At 44.4% G+C, this 15,467-nt stretch overlaps 1 protein-coding gene across 1 annotated transcript; it reads left to right on the top strand.

The window, feature by feature from the left end:
* The first annotated feature begins 3,567 nt into the window (after nucleotides 1-3,567).
* Nucleotides 3,568-13,667, top strand: LOC139534714 (L-rhamnose-binding lectin CSL1). Its single transcript, XM_071334104.1, has 13 exons — nucleotides 3,568-3,780; nucleotides 4,176-4,199; nucleotides 4,323-4,385; nucleotides 4,919-5,030; nucleotides 6,443-6,558; nucleotides 8,555-8,602; nucleotides 8,689-8,824; nucleotides 9,631-9,740; nucleotides 12,281-12,325; nucleotides 12,522-12,651; nucleotides 12,792-12,898; nucleotides 13,256-13,314; nucleotides 13,421-13,667. The coding sequence occupies exons 1-12, from the start codon at nucleotides 3,750-3,752 to the stop codon at nucleotides 13,267-13,269; spliced, it is 936 nt and encodes a 311-aa protein (XP_071190205.1). The 5' UTR covers nucleotides 3,568-3,749; the 3' UTR covers nucleotides 13,270-13,314; nucleotides 13,421-13,667.
* The last annotated feature ends 1,800 nt before the right edge of the window (nucleotides 13,668-15,467 follow it).

Raw genomic sequence — 15,467 nt, 5'->3', positions numbered from 1 at the left:
TGGGCTGATGGGACAGTGGAGATTATATTAATGAATGGCTGGGCTGATGGTACAGTAGAGATTATATTTATGAATGGCTGGGCTGATGGGACAGTAGAGATTATATTTATGAATGGCTGGGCTGATGGGACAGTGGAGATTATATTAATGAATGGCTGGGCTGATGGGACAGTGGAGATTATATTAATGAATGGCTGGGCTGATGGGACAGGAGATATTATATTTATGAATGGCTGGGTTGATGGGACCGTGGAGATTATATTTATGAATGGCTGGGCTGATGGGACAGTAGAGATTATATTAATGAATGGCTGGGCTGATGGGACAGGAGATATTATATTTATGAATGGCTGGGTTGATGGGACCGTGGAGATTATATTTATGAATGGCTGGGCTGATGGGACAGTAGAGATTATATTAATGAATGGCTGGGCTGATGGGACAGTGGAGATTATATTTATGCCTGGCTGGGCTGATGGGACAGTAGAGATTATATTTATGAATGGCTGGGCTGATGGGACAGTGGAGATTATATTAATGCCTGGCTGGGCTGATGGGACAGTAGAGATTATATTAATGAATGGCTGGGCTGATGGGACAGTAGAGATTATATTTATGAATGGCTGGGCTGATGGGACAGTAGAGATTATATTTATGAATGGCTGGGCTGATGGGACAGTAGAGATTATATTAATGAATGGCTGGGCTGATGGGACAGTAGAGATTATATTTATGAATGGCTGGGCTGATGGGACAGTAGAGATTATATTTATGAATGGCTGGGCTGATGGGACAGGAGAGATTATATTTATGAATGGCTGGGCTGATGGGACAGTGGAGATTATATTTATGAATGGCTGGGCTGATGGGACAGTAGAGATTATATTAATGAATGGCTGGGCTGATGGGACAGTGGAGATTATATTAATGAATGGCTGGGCTGATGGGACAGTAGAGATTATATTAATGAATAGCTGATGGGACAGTAGAGATTATATTTATGAATGGCTGGGCTAATGGGACAGTGGAGATTATATTTATGAATGGCTGGGCTAATGGGACAGTGGAGATTATATTTATGAATGGCTGGGCTGATGGGACAGTAGAGATTATATTTATGAATGGCTGGGCTGGGCTGATGGGACAGTGGAGATTATATTTATGAATGGCTGGGCTAATGGGACAGTGGAGATTATATTTATGAATGGCTGGGCTGATGGGACAGTAGAGATTATATTTATGAATGGCTGGGCTGGGCTGATGGGACAGTGGAGATTATATTTATGAATGGCTGGGCTGATGGGACAGTAGAGATTATATTTATGAATGGCTGGGCTAATGGGACAGTGGAGATTATATTTATGAATGGCTGGGCTAATGGGACAGTGGAGATTATATTTATGAATGGCTGGGCTGATGGGACAGTAGAGATTATATTTATGAATGGCTGGGCTGGGCTGATGGGACAGTGGAGATTATATTTATGAATGGCTGGGCTAATGGGACAGTGGAGATTATATTTATGAATGGCTGGGCTGATGGGACAGTAGAGATTATATTTATGAATGGCTGGGCTGGGCTGATGGGACAGTGGAGATTATATTTATGAATGGCTGGGCTGATGGGACAGTGGAGATTATATTTATGAATGGCTGGGCTGATGGGACAGTGGAGATTATATTTATGAATGGCTGGGCTGAAGGGACAGTGGAGATTATATTTATGAATGGCTGGGCTGATGGGAGAGTAGAGATTATATTTATGAATGGCTGGGCTGATGGGACAGTGGATATTATGTTTATGAATGGCTGGGTTGATGGGACAGTGGAGATTATATTTATGAATGGCTGGGCTGATGGGACAGTGGAGATTATATTTATGAATGGCTGGGCTGATGGGACAGTGGAGATTATATTTATGAATGGCTGGGCTGATGGGACAGTGGAGATTATATTTATGAATGGCTGGGCTGATGGGACAGTGGAGATTATATTTATGAATGGCTGGGCTGATGGGACAGTAGAGATTATATTTATGAATGGCTGGGCTGATGGGACAGTGGAGATTATATTTATGAATGGCTGGGCTGATGGGACAGTAGAGATTATATTTATGAATGGCTGGGCTGATGGGAGAGTGGAGATTATATTTATGAATGGCTGGGCTGATGGGACAGTGGAGATTATATTTATGAATGGCTGGGCTGATGGGACAGTGGAGATTATATTTATGAATGGCTGGGCTGATGGGACGGTGGAGATTATATTTATGAATGGCTGGGCTGATGGGACAGTGGAGATTATATTTATGAATGGCTGGGCTGATGGGACAGTGGAGATTATATTTATGAATGGCTGGGCTGATGGGACAGTGGAGATTATATTTATGAATGGCTGGGCTGATGGGACAGTAGAGATTATATTTATGAATGGCTGGGCTGGGCTGATGGGACAGTGGAGATTATATTTATGAATGGCTGGGCTAATGGGACAGTGGAGATTATATTTATGAATGGCTGGGCTGATGGGACAGTAGAGATTATATTTATGAATGGCTGGGCTGGGCTGATGGGACAGTGGAGATTATATTTATGAATGGCTGGGCTGATGGGACAGTGGAGATTATATTTATGAATGGCTGGGCTGATGGGACAGTGGAGATTATATTTATGAATGGCTGGGCTGAAGGGACAGTGGAGATTATATTTATGAATGGCTGGGCTGATGGGAGAGTAGAGATTATATTTATGAATGGCTGGGCTGATGGGACAGTGGATATTATGTTTATGAATGGCTGGGTTGATGGGACAGTGGAGATTATATTTATGAATGGCTGGGCTGATGGGACAGTGGAGATTATATTTATGAATGGCTGGGCTGATGGGACAGTGGAGATTATATTTATGAATGGCTGGGCTGATGGGACAGTGGAGATTATATTTATGAATGGCTGGGCTGATGGGACAGTGGAGATTATATTTATGAATGGCTGGGCTGATGGGACAGTAGAGATTATATTTATGAATGGCTGGGCTGATGGGACAGTGGAGATTATATTTATGAATGGCTGGGCTGATGGGACAGTAGAGATTATATTTATGAATGGCTGGGCTGATGGGACAGTGGAGATTATATTTATGAATGGCTGGGCTGATGGGACAGTGGAGATTATATTTATGAATGGCTGGGCTGATGGGACAGTGGAGATTATATTTATGAATGGCTGGGCTGATGGGACGGTGGAGATTATATTTATGAATGGCTGGGCTGATGGGACAGTGGAGATTATATTTATGAATGGCTGGGCTGATGGGACAGTGGAGATTATATTTATGAATGGCTGGGCTGATGGGACAGTGGAGATTATATTTATGAATGGCTGGGCTGATGGGACAGTGGATGCACAGTGATTCCTCAGATAGAACAGTAAATAGGCATTTTGATTGGGGTACAGCCGTGGGTAGAAATAGATAACGTCTGACATACTCTTTCAACCAATCGGCATCCAGGATTAGACCCGCCTGTTTTATAATCATTTGTACTTTCTTTCATGCTCACGCTATATTGACTGAAGGTGTGTGTTTATGTGTGTGTGGGGGATTGGTCAACAGAGTAAAGAGGGAATATGTTCCAGTAATAGCTCATGTGTTCAACTGTTATTCGTATCTCACTACGTGGGCAAAGCCATTCAATACAGTCAGACACTCAGAAGCTGTCTCTCCTATAGAGATCCCTGATAAAGTAGACAGAATGCTCCTTGGACAATCCTTTTTGATCGCCGGTAAGTCTCTACTCTTCTAATTTCTCTTTGTTTTTTCATCTTTTTCCTTTCTTCTCCTCTCAACCTCTAACGTGCTCCTGGGGTGCTGCTCCAGGGTGGCTGCTCCTGGGGGTGCTGCTCCAGGGGTGCTGCTCCAGGGGGTGCTGCTCCAGGGGGTGCTGCTCCAGGGGCGCTGCTCCAGGGGGTGCTGCTCCAGGGGGTGCTGCTCCAGGGGGTGCTGCTCCTGGGGGTGCTGCTCCTGGGGGTGCTGCTCCAGGGGGTGCTGCTCCTGGGGGTGCTGCTCCTGGGGGTGCTGCTCCAGGGGGCGCTGCTCCTCCTATGTGTTGTGTATGTCGTATTTTTATCAGCAAAAGGAGACATTTATAAAGAGTATATTCTCTTGTCTGTTCTTCCAGCGCTGCAGGCCAGCCTCTTTCTGGGTAAGTCGAATCATCTTACAGTGATTACGGATGCTATGTGTAGCTCGAGGCTGAAAACACTCATCGAGGTGTCAGAGAATAATTTATTTTTATTTTTATTATTATTTTTTTTTCCTGTTCCAGGTTATGGAATGTCAGAGATTCGACACAGGTTCCTGACGTGTGGTGATCCCAGCCTCCAGTGTGGTAAAGTAACTCCAGTGCGGTAAAGTAACTCCAGTGCGGTAAAGTAACTCCAGTGTGGTAAAATAACTCCAGTGCGGTAAAGTAACTCCAGTGTGGTAAAGTAACTCCAGTGCGGTAAAGTAACTCCAGTGTGGTAAAGTAACTCCAGTGCGGTAAAGTAACACCAGTGTGGTAAAGTAACTCCAGTGTGGTAAAGTAACCCCAGTGCGGTAAAGTAACTCCAGTGTGGTAAAGTAACTCCAGTGTGGTAAAGTAACTCCAGTGTGGTAAAGTAACTCCAGTTTTCCTTCAGAACCTTCAGCTCCTAGTATATCTACACCTGTGCACTGAGTTTCTTTTACAGGGCAGTTTCCCGGACACAAAAGTCCTGGACTAAAAAGCACTTTGAATGGAGATAATGTTCTTTTTAGTTGAGGAAACTGGCCTCATATGGTTTAGCAAGTGTTAAACCCACTATGTGTGTGTGTGTGTGTGTGTGTGTGTGTGTGTGTGTGTGTGTGTGTGTGTGTGTGTGTGTGTGTGTGTGTGTGTAGATGACGGTGTGATCATAGTGTATGGGGTCAAATTCAGCACTATTGAGAAGTCATCAAACGAGAGCCCTAAAGCCTGCTCCGATACAGAGGCCTTCAACGGTGTGTCTAAGAGGTATGTACACACACGCATGTGCACACACACACACGGAAAGTACACGGAAAGTACACAACTTCAGTCAATAGCAAGCTCACTGAGTCTATAATGTTTGCAATGTTCTGCTTACAACATCGTTTATTTCCCAACTTCAGTGTCCTGTTGGCATGTTTCCAGCAATTTGACAGTAATCGGGCCATATCCACAAAGCGTCTCAGAGTAGAAAATGTGTCGTAAGTGCTGAGAATAGATACAATTTCCTCCTACTCTTATGGGTAGAAATAAAAGCTATGCCTGAAACCTCTTTAGTCATAAGAGTCCTACCTAGTCGACAGATACTGAGGAGACATCATGAGCTGTCCTAACCAGTTCAGAGTTACCAGCAGGTGTGTTGATATAGAAAAGGTAGCCAGTGGCTCATAGAGAGGCAATTGCTTGGGAGATATTAAAATAATGTTTAGATACTCTCAGACCATGAGAAACACGATTCTCTGGTCTGATGAAACCTAGATTGAACTCTTTGGCCTGAATGCCGAGCGTAATCCCTACAGTGAAGCATGGTGGTGGCAGCATCATGCTGTGGGGATGTTTTTCAGAGGCAGGGACTGGGAGACTAGTCATGATCGAGGGAAAGATGAATGTAGCAAAGTACAGAGAGATCCTTGATGAAAACCTGCTCCAGAGCTGGGGCGAAGGTTCACCTTCCAACAGGACAACGACTCTAAGCACAAAGCCAAGACAATGCAGGAGTGGCTTTGGGACAACTCTCTGAATGTCCTTGGGTGGCCCAGCAAGAGCCTGGACTTGAACCCCATCGAACATCTCTGGAGAGACCTGAAAATAGCTGTGCAGCGACACTCCCCATCCAACCTGACAGAGCTTGAGAGAATCTGCAGGGAAGAATGTGAGAAACTCCCCAAATACAGATGTGCCAAGCTTGTAGCGTCATACCCAAAAATACGAGGCTGTAATCACTGCCAAAGGTGCTTCAACAAAGTACTGAGTAAAGGGCCTGAATACTTATGTAAATGTGATATTTCCGTGATTTTCTCCTTATAAATTTGAAAAAATATGAAAAATCTGTTTTGCTTTGTCATTATGGGGTATTGTGTGTAGATTAAAGGAGACAAAATACAATTTAATACATTAGAATAAGGCCGAAGCGTAACAAAATGTGGAAAAAGTCAAGGGGTCTGAATCCCTTCCGAATGCCCTGTATGTAACCACTCCCTGTATTAGTTCAGACAGATGGGAATCATATCAAGAACAGCTTCACAGCAAAACTGAGCTGCACTGAATCAGGAAGTGGTCCTAAAACTGACAGCACAGAGAGGGGAAATGGAGAGAAATAACATCATGTTTTTTAAAAACCTAAGTAAGGACAGTGTCCGTGGTGTTTTAGGTGTGTGACATTACTACTAATCATCCAGGTGTGATGGAAATGGGAAGTGTGATGTGGCGACCTCCGGCAGTGTGTGTGACCTCTGTAACTCCGCATACCAGAATAATATCTTCCTGGACGTTACCTATGGCTGCCTGGAGAGCAGTGAGTAACCTACACACACACACACACACACACACACACACACACACACACACACACACACACACACACACACACACACACACACACACACACACACACACACACACACACACACACACACACACACACACACACACACACACACACACACACACACACACACACACACACACACACACACAGACAGACACACTCACACACACAGACATACACACTCACACACACACACTCACACACACATACAGTTGAAGCCGGAAGTTTACATACACCTGAGCCAAATACATTTAAACTCAGTTTTTCACAATTCCTGACATTTAATCCTAGTAAAAATTCCCTGTTTTAGGTCAGTTAGGATCGCCACTTTATTTTAAGAATGGGAAATGTCAGAATAATAGTAGAGAGAATGATTTATTTCAGCTTTTATTTATTTCGTCACATTCCCAGTGGGTCAGAAGTTTACATACACTCAATTAGTATTTGGTAGCATTGCCTTTAAATTGTTTAACTTGGGTCAAATGTTTCGGGTAGCCTTCCACAAGCTTCCCACAATATGTTGGGTGAATTTTGGCCCATTCCTCTTAACAGAGCTGGTGTAACTGAGTCAGGTTTGTAGGCCTCCTTGCTCGCACATGCTTTTTCAGTTCTGCCAACACATTTTCTATAGGATTGAGGTCAGGGCTTTGTGATGGCCACTCCAATACCTTGACTTTGTTGTACATAAGCCATTTTGCCACAACTTTGGAAGTATGCTTGGGGTCATTGTCCATTTGGAAGACCCATTTGCGACCAAGCTTTAACGTCCTGACTTATGTCTTGAGATGTTGCTTCAATATATCCACATAATTTTCCTCCCTCATGATGCCATCTATTTTGTGAAGTGCACCAGTCCCTCCTGCAGCAAAGCACCCCCACAACATGTTGCTGCCAACCCCGTGCTTTACGGTTGGGATGGTGTTCTTCAGCTTGCAAGCCTCCCCATTTTACCTCCAAACATAACGATGGTCATTATGTCCGAACAGTTCTATTTTTGTTTCATCAGACCAGAGGACATTTCTCTAAAAAGTATGATCTTTGTCCCCATGTGCAGTTGCAATCTGTAGTCTGGCTTTTTTTATGGCGGTTTTGGAGCAGTGGCTTCTTCCCTACTGAGCGGCATTTCAGGTTATGTCGATATAGGACTCGTTTTACTGTGGATATAGATACTTTTGTACCTGTTTCCTCCAGCATCTTCACAAGGTCCTTTGCTGTTGTTTTGGGATTGATTTGCACTTTTCGAACCAAAGTACGTTCATCTCTAGGAGACAGAACGCGTCTCCTTCCTGAGCGGTATGACAGCTGCGTGATCCCATGGTGCTTATACTTGCATACTATTGTTTGTACAGATGAACGCGGTACCTTCAGGCGTTTGGAAATTGCTCCCAAGGATGAACCAGACTTGTGGAGGTCTACAATTTTTTCTGAGGTCTTGGCTGATGTCTTTTGATTTTCCCATGATGTCAAGCAAAGAGGCACTGAGTTTGAAGGTAGGCCTTGAAATACATCCACAGGTACACCTCCAATTGACTCAAATGATGTCAATTAGCCTATCAGAAGCTTCTAAAGCCATGATATCATTTTCTGGAATTTTCCAAGCCGTTTAAAGGCACAGTCAACTTAGTGTATGTAAACTTCTGACCCACTGGAATTGTGATACAGTGAATTATAAGTGAAATAATCTGTCTGTAAACAATTGTTGGAAAAATTACTTGTCATGCACAAACTAGATGTCCTAACCGACTTGCCAAAACTATAGTTTGTTAACAAGAAATTTGTGGAGTGGTTGAAAAACTAGTTTTAATGACTCCAACCTAAGTGTACGTAAACTTCCGACTTCAACTGTACATACATGCTCACACACACACTCTCACACACAAACACGCAGGAAATTGCTGAATCCTTTTCTCTATATGATGTATGTGTGATGTGTTTGTATCAATCAGATTGTTGTCGTCCACAGAGAAGGTGACTACCTGTGAGGGTGCCGGTGTGGTGCATTTGGAATGTGGTAAGAAACAACACTGTGTGTCAATCGGTTTCTTAGTTGAGTTGACTCGTGAGTCTCTCATGCTCCCTCTTCTCTCTCTCTCATAGGAGACGGGGTGGTCTTTCTCCAGAAAGCACTGTATGGACGCACAGACAGCCAGACCTGCAGTCAGGGACGACCTCAGAGTCAGCTGACTAACACAAAGTGTTCCCAAGAAGGAACTCTGGCACTCTGGTCACAGAGGTACAAACACACAGACACACAAACACACACACACACACGCACACACACGCACACACGCACCCCCCCCCCCCCCCCCCTATAGTGTGCAGAGCCAAGTCAAATCCAGGGAGATCCCTCCAGATCCATGTAAAATCCAGGTAGATCCCTCCAGATATAAGTGAAATCCAGGTAGATCCCTCCAGATCCAAGTTGGAATTTGACATTTTTGAACGTTCTCAGGAGGTCAGGAGGCTCCGTCAAATCCGTCCACTAGGGTGCAAACAAAACAAGTACCTGGAGCTAGAACCCAGGTCTATATGACAGACTGCTGCTGTTCAGACCACAGCACCATCCATCCACATTTAGTTATCAAGTCTTAATACATCGCAAAACTTAACAGTGTAGTCATTTTTCTGTTTTTAACCTTAATGTAACCAATCAGAATGAATGCCTGAAGTTAATCTTAGAGTTGTTTATGTCTCTAAACCCTGATATGCCTAAACCCTTAACTTAGGCCACATCGCCACTAGGGGGCAACGCTATTACCATCAAGTAGGCTTCCATTTAAAGCAACTTCAAAATTTGACGTTTGGAGACAAACATCTAATTTTGCAGTGAGACTGTGAGAGCTTGTTGATCAAATCAGCATCAAGTACAGGGGCTCAGAGGGCTCGGAGGGCTCGGAGGGCTCGGAGGGCTCAGAGGGCTCAGAGGGCTCGGAGGCCAACCACTCAGACAAGCTCCAGATATCCGTTTTTACAGGTTATGTTGGAGTTGTGTTGTGGCTTTGTTATGGTTCTACTGGTGTTGCTCTGTGGTTGTACCAGGTGTGACGGGAAGCAGATGTGTGAGGTGAACATGAGAGTGAATCAAATCTCGGACCCTTGTTACGGAACCTACAAATACCTGGACGTCACCTACATCTGCCTGCCTGCTAGTCAGTATTCTCCCTCTGGCGCTCTCCCTCTCCTGTCCAATGGGCTTGTCGTTCACTTGATACCCCACACAGGTTGTTGTTCACTGCCATTCCACTTCTGACACCTATAATGTACTTGAACAATGGACAACAACCTGTGTGTGGTGTCGAGTGAACAACTAGTCAATTGAAATGTGCTTGTGCATGATACAAAGTAGTCAAGACTTATCATGAATGGAGCCCCACACTGTGTTGTCACAATCTCTCCTTCCCTCCCACCTCTCTTTGATTGCTCCTCCCACCTCTCTTTGATTACTCCTCCCACCTCTCTTTAATTACTCCTCCCACCTCTCTTTGATTACTCCTCCCACCTCTCTTTGATTACTCCTCCCACCTCTCTTTGATTACTCCTCCCACCTCTCTTTGATAACTCCTCCCACCTCTCTTTGATTACTCCTCCCACCTCTCTTTGATTACTCCTCCCACCTCTCTTTGATAACTCCTCCCATCTCTCTTTGATTACTCCTCCCACCTCTCTTTGATTGCTCCTCCCACCTCTCTTTGATTACTCCTCCCACCTCTCTTTGATAACTCCTCCCACCTCTCTTTGATTACTCCTCCCAACTCTCTTTGATTACTCCTCCCACCGCTCTTTGATTACTCCTCCCACCTCTCTTTGATTACTCCTCCCACCTCTCTTTGATTACTCCTCCCACCTCTCTTTGATTACTCCTCCCACCTCTCTTTGATTACTCCTCCCACCTCTCTTTGATTACTCCTCCCACCTCTCTTTGATTGCTCCTCCCACCTCTCTTTGATTACTCCTCCCACCTCTCTTTGATAACTCCTCCCACCTCTCTTTGATTACTCCTCCCACCTCTCTTTGATTACTCCTCCCACCTCTCTTTGATTGCTCCTCCCACCTCTCTTTGATTGCTCCTCCCACCTCTCTTTGATTGCTCCTCCCAGCTCTCTTTGATTACTCCTCCCATCTCTCTTTGATTGCTCCTCCCAGCTCTCTTTGATTACTCCTCCCACCTCTCTTTGATTGCTCCTCCCACCTCTCTTTGATTGCTCCTCCCAGCTCTCTTTGATTACTCCTCCCACCTCTCTTTGATTACTCCTCCCACCTCTCTTTGATTGCTCCTCCCACCTCTCTTTGATTGCTCCTCCCACCTCTCTTTGATTACTCCTCCCACCTCTCTTTGATTACTCCTCCCACCTCTCTTTGATTGCTCCTCCCACCTCTCTTTGATTACTCCTCCCACCTCTCTTTGATTACTCCTCCCACCTCTCTTTGATTACTCCTCCCACCTCTCTTTGATAACTCCTCCCACCTCTCTTTGATTACTCCTCCCACCTCTCTTTGATTACTCCTCCCACCTCTCTTTGATAACTCCTCCCATCTCTCTTTGATTACTCCTCCCACCTCTCTTTGATTGCTCCTCCCACCTCTCTTTGATTACTCCTCCCACCTCTCTTTGATAACTCCTCCCACCTCTCTTTGATTACTCCTCCCACCTCTCTTTGATTACTCCTCCCACCGCTCTTTGATTACTCCTCCCACCTCTCTTTGATTACTCCTCCCACCTCTCTTTAATTACTCCTCCCACCTCTCTTTGATTACTCCTCCCACCTCTCTTTGATTACTCCTCCCACCTCTCTTTGATTACTCCTCCCACCTCTCTTTGATTGCTCCTCCCACCTCTCTTTGATTACTCCTCCCACCTCTCTTTGATTACTCCTCCCACCTCTCTTTGATTACTCCTCCCACCTCTCTTTGATTACTCCTCCCACCTCTCTTTGATTGCTCCTCCCACCTCTCTTTGATTACTCTTCCCACCTCTCTTTGATTACTCCTCCCACCTCTCTTTGATTGCTCCTCCCACCTCTCTTTGATTACTCCTCCTACCTCTCTTTGATTGCTCCTCCCACCTCTCTTTGATTACTCCTCCCACCTCTCTTTGATTACTCCTCCCACCTCTCTTTGATTGCTCCTCCCACCTCTCTTTGATTGCTCCTCCCACCTTTCTTTGATTACTCCTCCCACCTCTTTGATTACTCCTCCCACCTTTCTTTGATTACTCCTCCCATCTCTCTTTGATTACTCCTCCCACCTCTCTTTGATTACTCCTCCCATCTCTCTTTGATTACTCCTCCCACCTCTCTTTGATTACTCCTCCCACCTCTCTTTGATTACTCCTCCCACCTCTCTTTGATTGCTCCTCCCATCTCTCTTTGATGACTCCTCCCATCTCTCTTTGATTACTCCTCCCACCTCTCTTTGATTACTCCTCCCACCTTTCTTTGATTGCTCCTCCCACCCTCCCTTTCTTGCTCTTCATCCTTTTCCTTACCCCCCATTATCTCAGCAGCAGGGCTGATGTTGTGTCTTAGCAGCAGGGCTGATGTTGTGTCTCAGCAGCAGGGCTGATGTTGTGTCTTAGCAGCAGGGCTGATGTTGTGTCTTAGCAGCAGGGCTGATGTTGTGTCTTAGCAGCAGGGCTGATGTTGTGTCTCAGCAGCAGGGCTGATGTTCTGTGTGTGCTTTGTGTTTTCAGAGACCAGTATCACCTGCGAAGGCTCAACCAGCTCCCTGGACTGTGGTGAGCACACGATTACACCCACAAACACCCTCACCTAACACCCCCCTCAGCCCTCCTCCTGTGTAGGTAAGGGTGCAATTCAATGATTGTGTGTGTGTGTGTGTGTGTGTGTGTGTGTGTGTGTGTGTGTGTGTGTGTGTGTGTGTGTGTGTGTGTGTGTGTGTGTGTGTGTGTGTGTGTGTGTGTGTGTGTGTAGGTAAGGGTGTGATAAATGTGTTTCATGCTAACTACGGCCGTAGAGACGGCTCTACCTGTTCTGCTGGACGCCACGAGCTCAGCAACCAGAACTGTCTGCAACCCAAAACCCTGGACGTTGTCAAACAATGGTACACTCTCCCTCTCTATCCATCTCCCCATCTCTCCTCTCTGGTTTGGGGATGTCAGTGGTGTTGAAAGGTGGTATACAAATATCCCCCCTGTGTGTGCATGTGTGTTACAACGGTGTTATAAATGTGTAACTCTGCAGGTGTGAGGGAAAGAGTCAATGCACTGTGGGGCTTGATCCGGTCTTCGGGGACCCCTGCTACGGAACCTACAAATACCTGGAGGTTTCCTACACCTGTCTGGGAGGCTGTAAGTACAAAACAGCTATCAGCTAAGTGCAGAATAAGGAGAAGAGAGGAGGGAAGGGGAGGAAAGAGAGGAAACCAGGAGAGGAAGAAGAGAAGATGAGGAGTGGAAGAAGATGAGGAAGGAGATGAGGAGATAAGGAGGGGAAGGTAAAGAGAGGAGACCAGGAGAGGAAGAAGAGGAGATGAGGAGAGGGAGATGAGGAGATGAAACAATAATACGAAGGAGATGAGGAAACAAGAATAGGAAGGAGAGGAGAGAAGATGAGGAAATTAGGAAGCTACTGTAGACTATTGAGATGGTAGAGAGGTAGCCACTCTAGACTATGGAGACACACCCTCTGACTGTAACCTACCTCAGCCCCTACAGTGTAATGATGGCCTGGCTCGGCTGCTACCACTTCCTGTCCTCCTCCATCGGTGAGTCCTGTCTACTCTACTGCTGGTCTACATATGAACCTACATTAAGTGATGTGATAAACGCATGACTGAATCTTTTTATTTGTGTTTTTCTTTCATTCAACAGAAGAACTCCGACTGGATGCCATTTTTACTCTGGATTTACTCCATAATCAAACACGATGAATCACTGATAAATCAACTAAGCAACCAATCAATAAGTCAATGTGCAAACTAGTGACTGTATGTTGTTGTGTAGCCAGCTCATGTTCAGACCAGTGTTTTTAGAGAACACAACCCTACTTATGTTAATGATTTAGATGTTAACAAATATGTTACATTTAAAATAAAATTAATGTGAGGCAGCTGAGAAATTCACTTTTTCTTCTGAAACAGAGAACGTTTTCCTTAACGTTTTACCATGTTAGTCGTGCCTGACTCTAGCCTGGAAGACTATTTACACAAAATAGACACTTTTCATTGGTATTACACAATGAATACTCTGGAAGTGATTATAGCCTTAGCTACTAAAAAGGTGTGATTAGCGAATAAAAATAAATATATACAGTTGAAATCAGAAGTCTACATACACTTAGGTTGGAGTCATTAAAACTCATTTTTCAACCACTCCACAAATTTGTTGTCACGGTCGTCGTATGAAAGAAGGTGTGGACCAAAGTGCAGCGTGGTAAGTGTTCAGGCTTTTTTTATTAAAACACTGAGACAAAATAACCAAAATTAGACCACGAAAACAGTTCTGTCTGGTGCAGACACAAAACAGAAAACAACTACCCACAAAAACCATGTGGGAAAAAGCTACCTAAGTATGGTTCTCAATCAGAGACAACGATAGACAGCTGCCTCTGATTGAGAACCACACCCGGCCAAACACAAAGAAATACAAAACATAGAAAATAAAACATAGAATACCCACCCAAATCACACCCTGACCAAACCAAAATAGAGACATAAAAAGCTCTCTACGGTCAGGGCGTAACATTTGTGCATGACACAAATAATTGTTCCAACAATTGTTTACAGACAGATTATTTCACTTATAATTCACTGTATCACAATTCCAGTAGGTCAGAAGTTTACATACACTAAGTTGACTGTGCCTTTAAACAGCTTGGAAAATTCCAGAAAATGATGTCATGGCTTTAGAAGCTTCTGATAGGCTAATTGACATCATTTGAGTCAATTGGAGGTGTACCTGTGGATGTATTTCAAGGCCTACCTTCAAACTCAGTGCCTCTTTGCTTGACATCATGGGAAAATCAAAAGAAATCAGCCAAGACCTCAGAAAAAAAAATTGTAGACCTCCACAAGTCTGGTTCATCCTGCGACAAAACTAGAGCCTTGTTGATAGTGTTGTTAAGGTAGAGCAGCACTTTATTATGGACAGACTTCTCCCCATCCTAGCAACTGTTGTATCAATATGTTTTGACCGTGACAGTTTACAATCCAGGGTTACTACAAGCAGTTTAGTCACCTCAACTTGCTCAATTTCCACATTATTTACTACAAGATTTAGTTGAGGTTTAGTGAATGAGTTGAAATATTTAGGACTAATTTATTCCTTGCCACCCACTCTGAAACTAACTGCAGCTCTTTGTTAGGTGTTGCAGTCATTTCAGTTGCTGTGCTGTAGAAGCTGACGTGTATAGTGTTGAGTCATCCGCATACATAGACAGGCTGGCTTTACTCAAAGCCAGTGGCTTGTCCTTAGTAAAGATTGAAAAAAGTAATGGGCCTAGACAGCTGCCCTGGGGATCTCCTGATTGTATCTGGATTATGTTGGAGAGGCTTCCATTAAAGAACACCCTCTGTGTTTTGTTGGACAGGTAACTCTTTATCCACAATATAGCAGGGGATGTAAAGCCATAACATATACGTTTTTCCATCAGCAGACTATGATCGATAATGTCATAAACAGCATCATCAATTTCTCTCAGCCAATCATTAATTTGTGCTGTGCTGTGCTTGTTGAATGTCCTTCTCTATAAGCATGCTGAAAGTCTGTTGTCAATTTGTTTACTGTAAAATCGCATTGTACCTGGTCAAACACAATTTTTCCCAAAACTTTACCAAGGTTTGGTAACAGGCTGATTGGTCGGCTATTTGAGCCAGTAAAGGGGGCTTTACTATTCTTAGGTAGCGGAATGACTTTTGCT

This window comes from Salvelinus alpinus, chromosome 11 (assembly GCF_045679555.1).
Source record: "Salvelinus alpinus chromosome 11, SLU_Salpinus.1, whole genome shotgun sequence".
Classification (NCBI taxonomy): Eukaryota; Metazoa; Chordata; class Actinopteri; order Salmoniformes; family Salmonidae; genus Salvelinus; species Salvelinus alpinus.
The sequence above is the reverse complement of the archived record's forward strand: the minus strand, read 5'-3'. Positions and strand labels throughout refer to the sequence as shown.

Bases quoted from the DNA above. Each gene is read 5' to 3' on its own strand.
- LOC139534714 (XM_071334104.1), top strand. From the start codon at position 3,750: ATGCTCCTTGGACAATCCTTTTTGATCGCCG. The intron at 6,559-8,554 runs GTGAGTAACCTA...TGTCGTCCACAG, and splicing joins CTATGGCTGCCTGGAGAGCA to AGAAGGTGACTACCTGTGAG. The intron at 8,603-8,688 runs GTAAGAAACAAC...TCTCTCTCATAG, and splicing joins TGTGGTGCATTTGGAATGTG to GAGACGGGGTGGTCTTTCTC.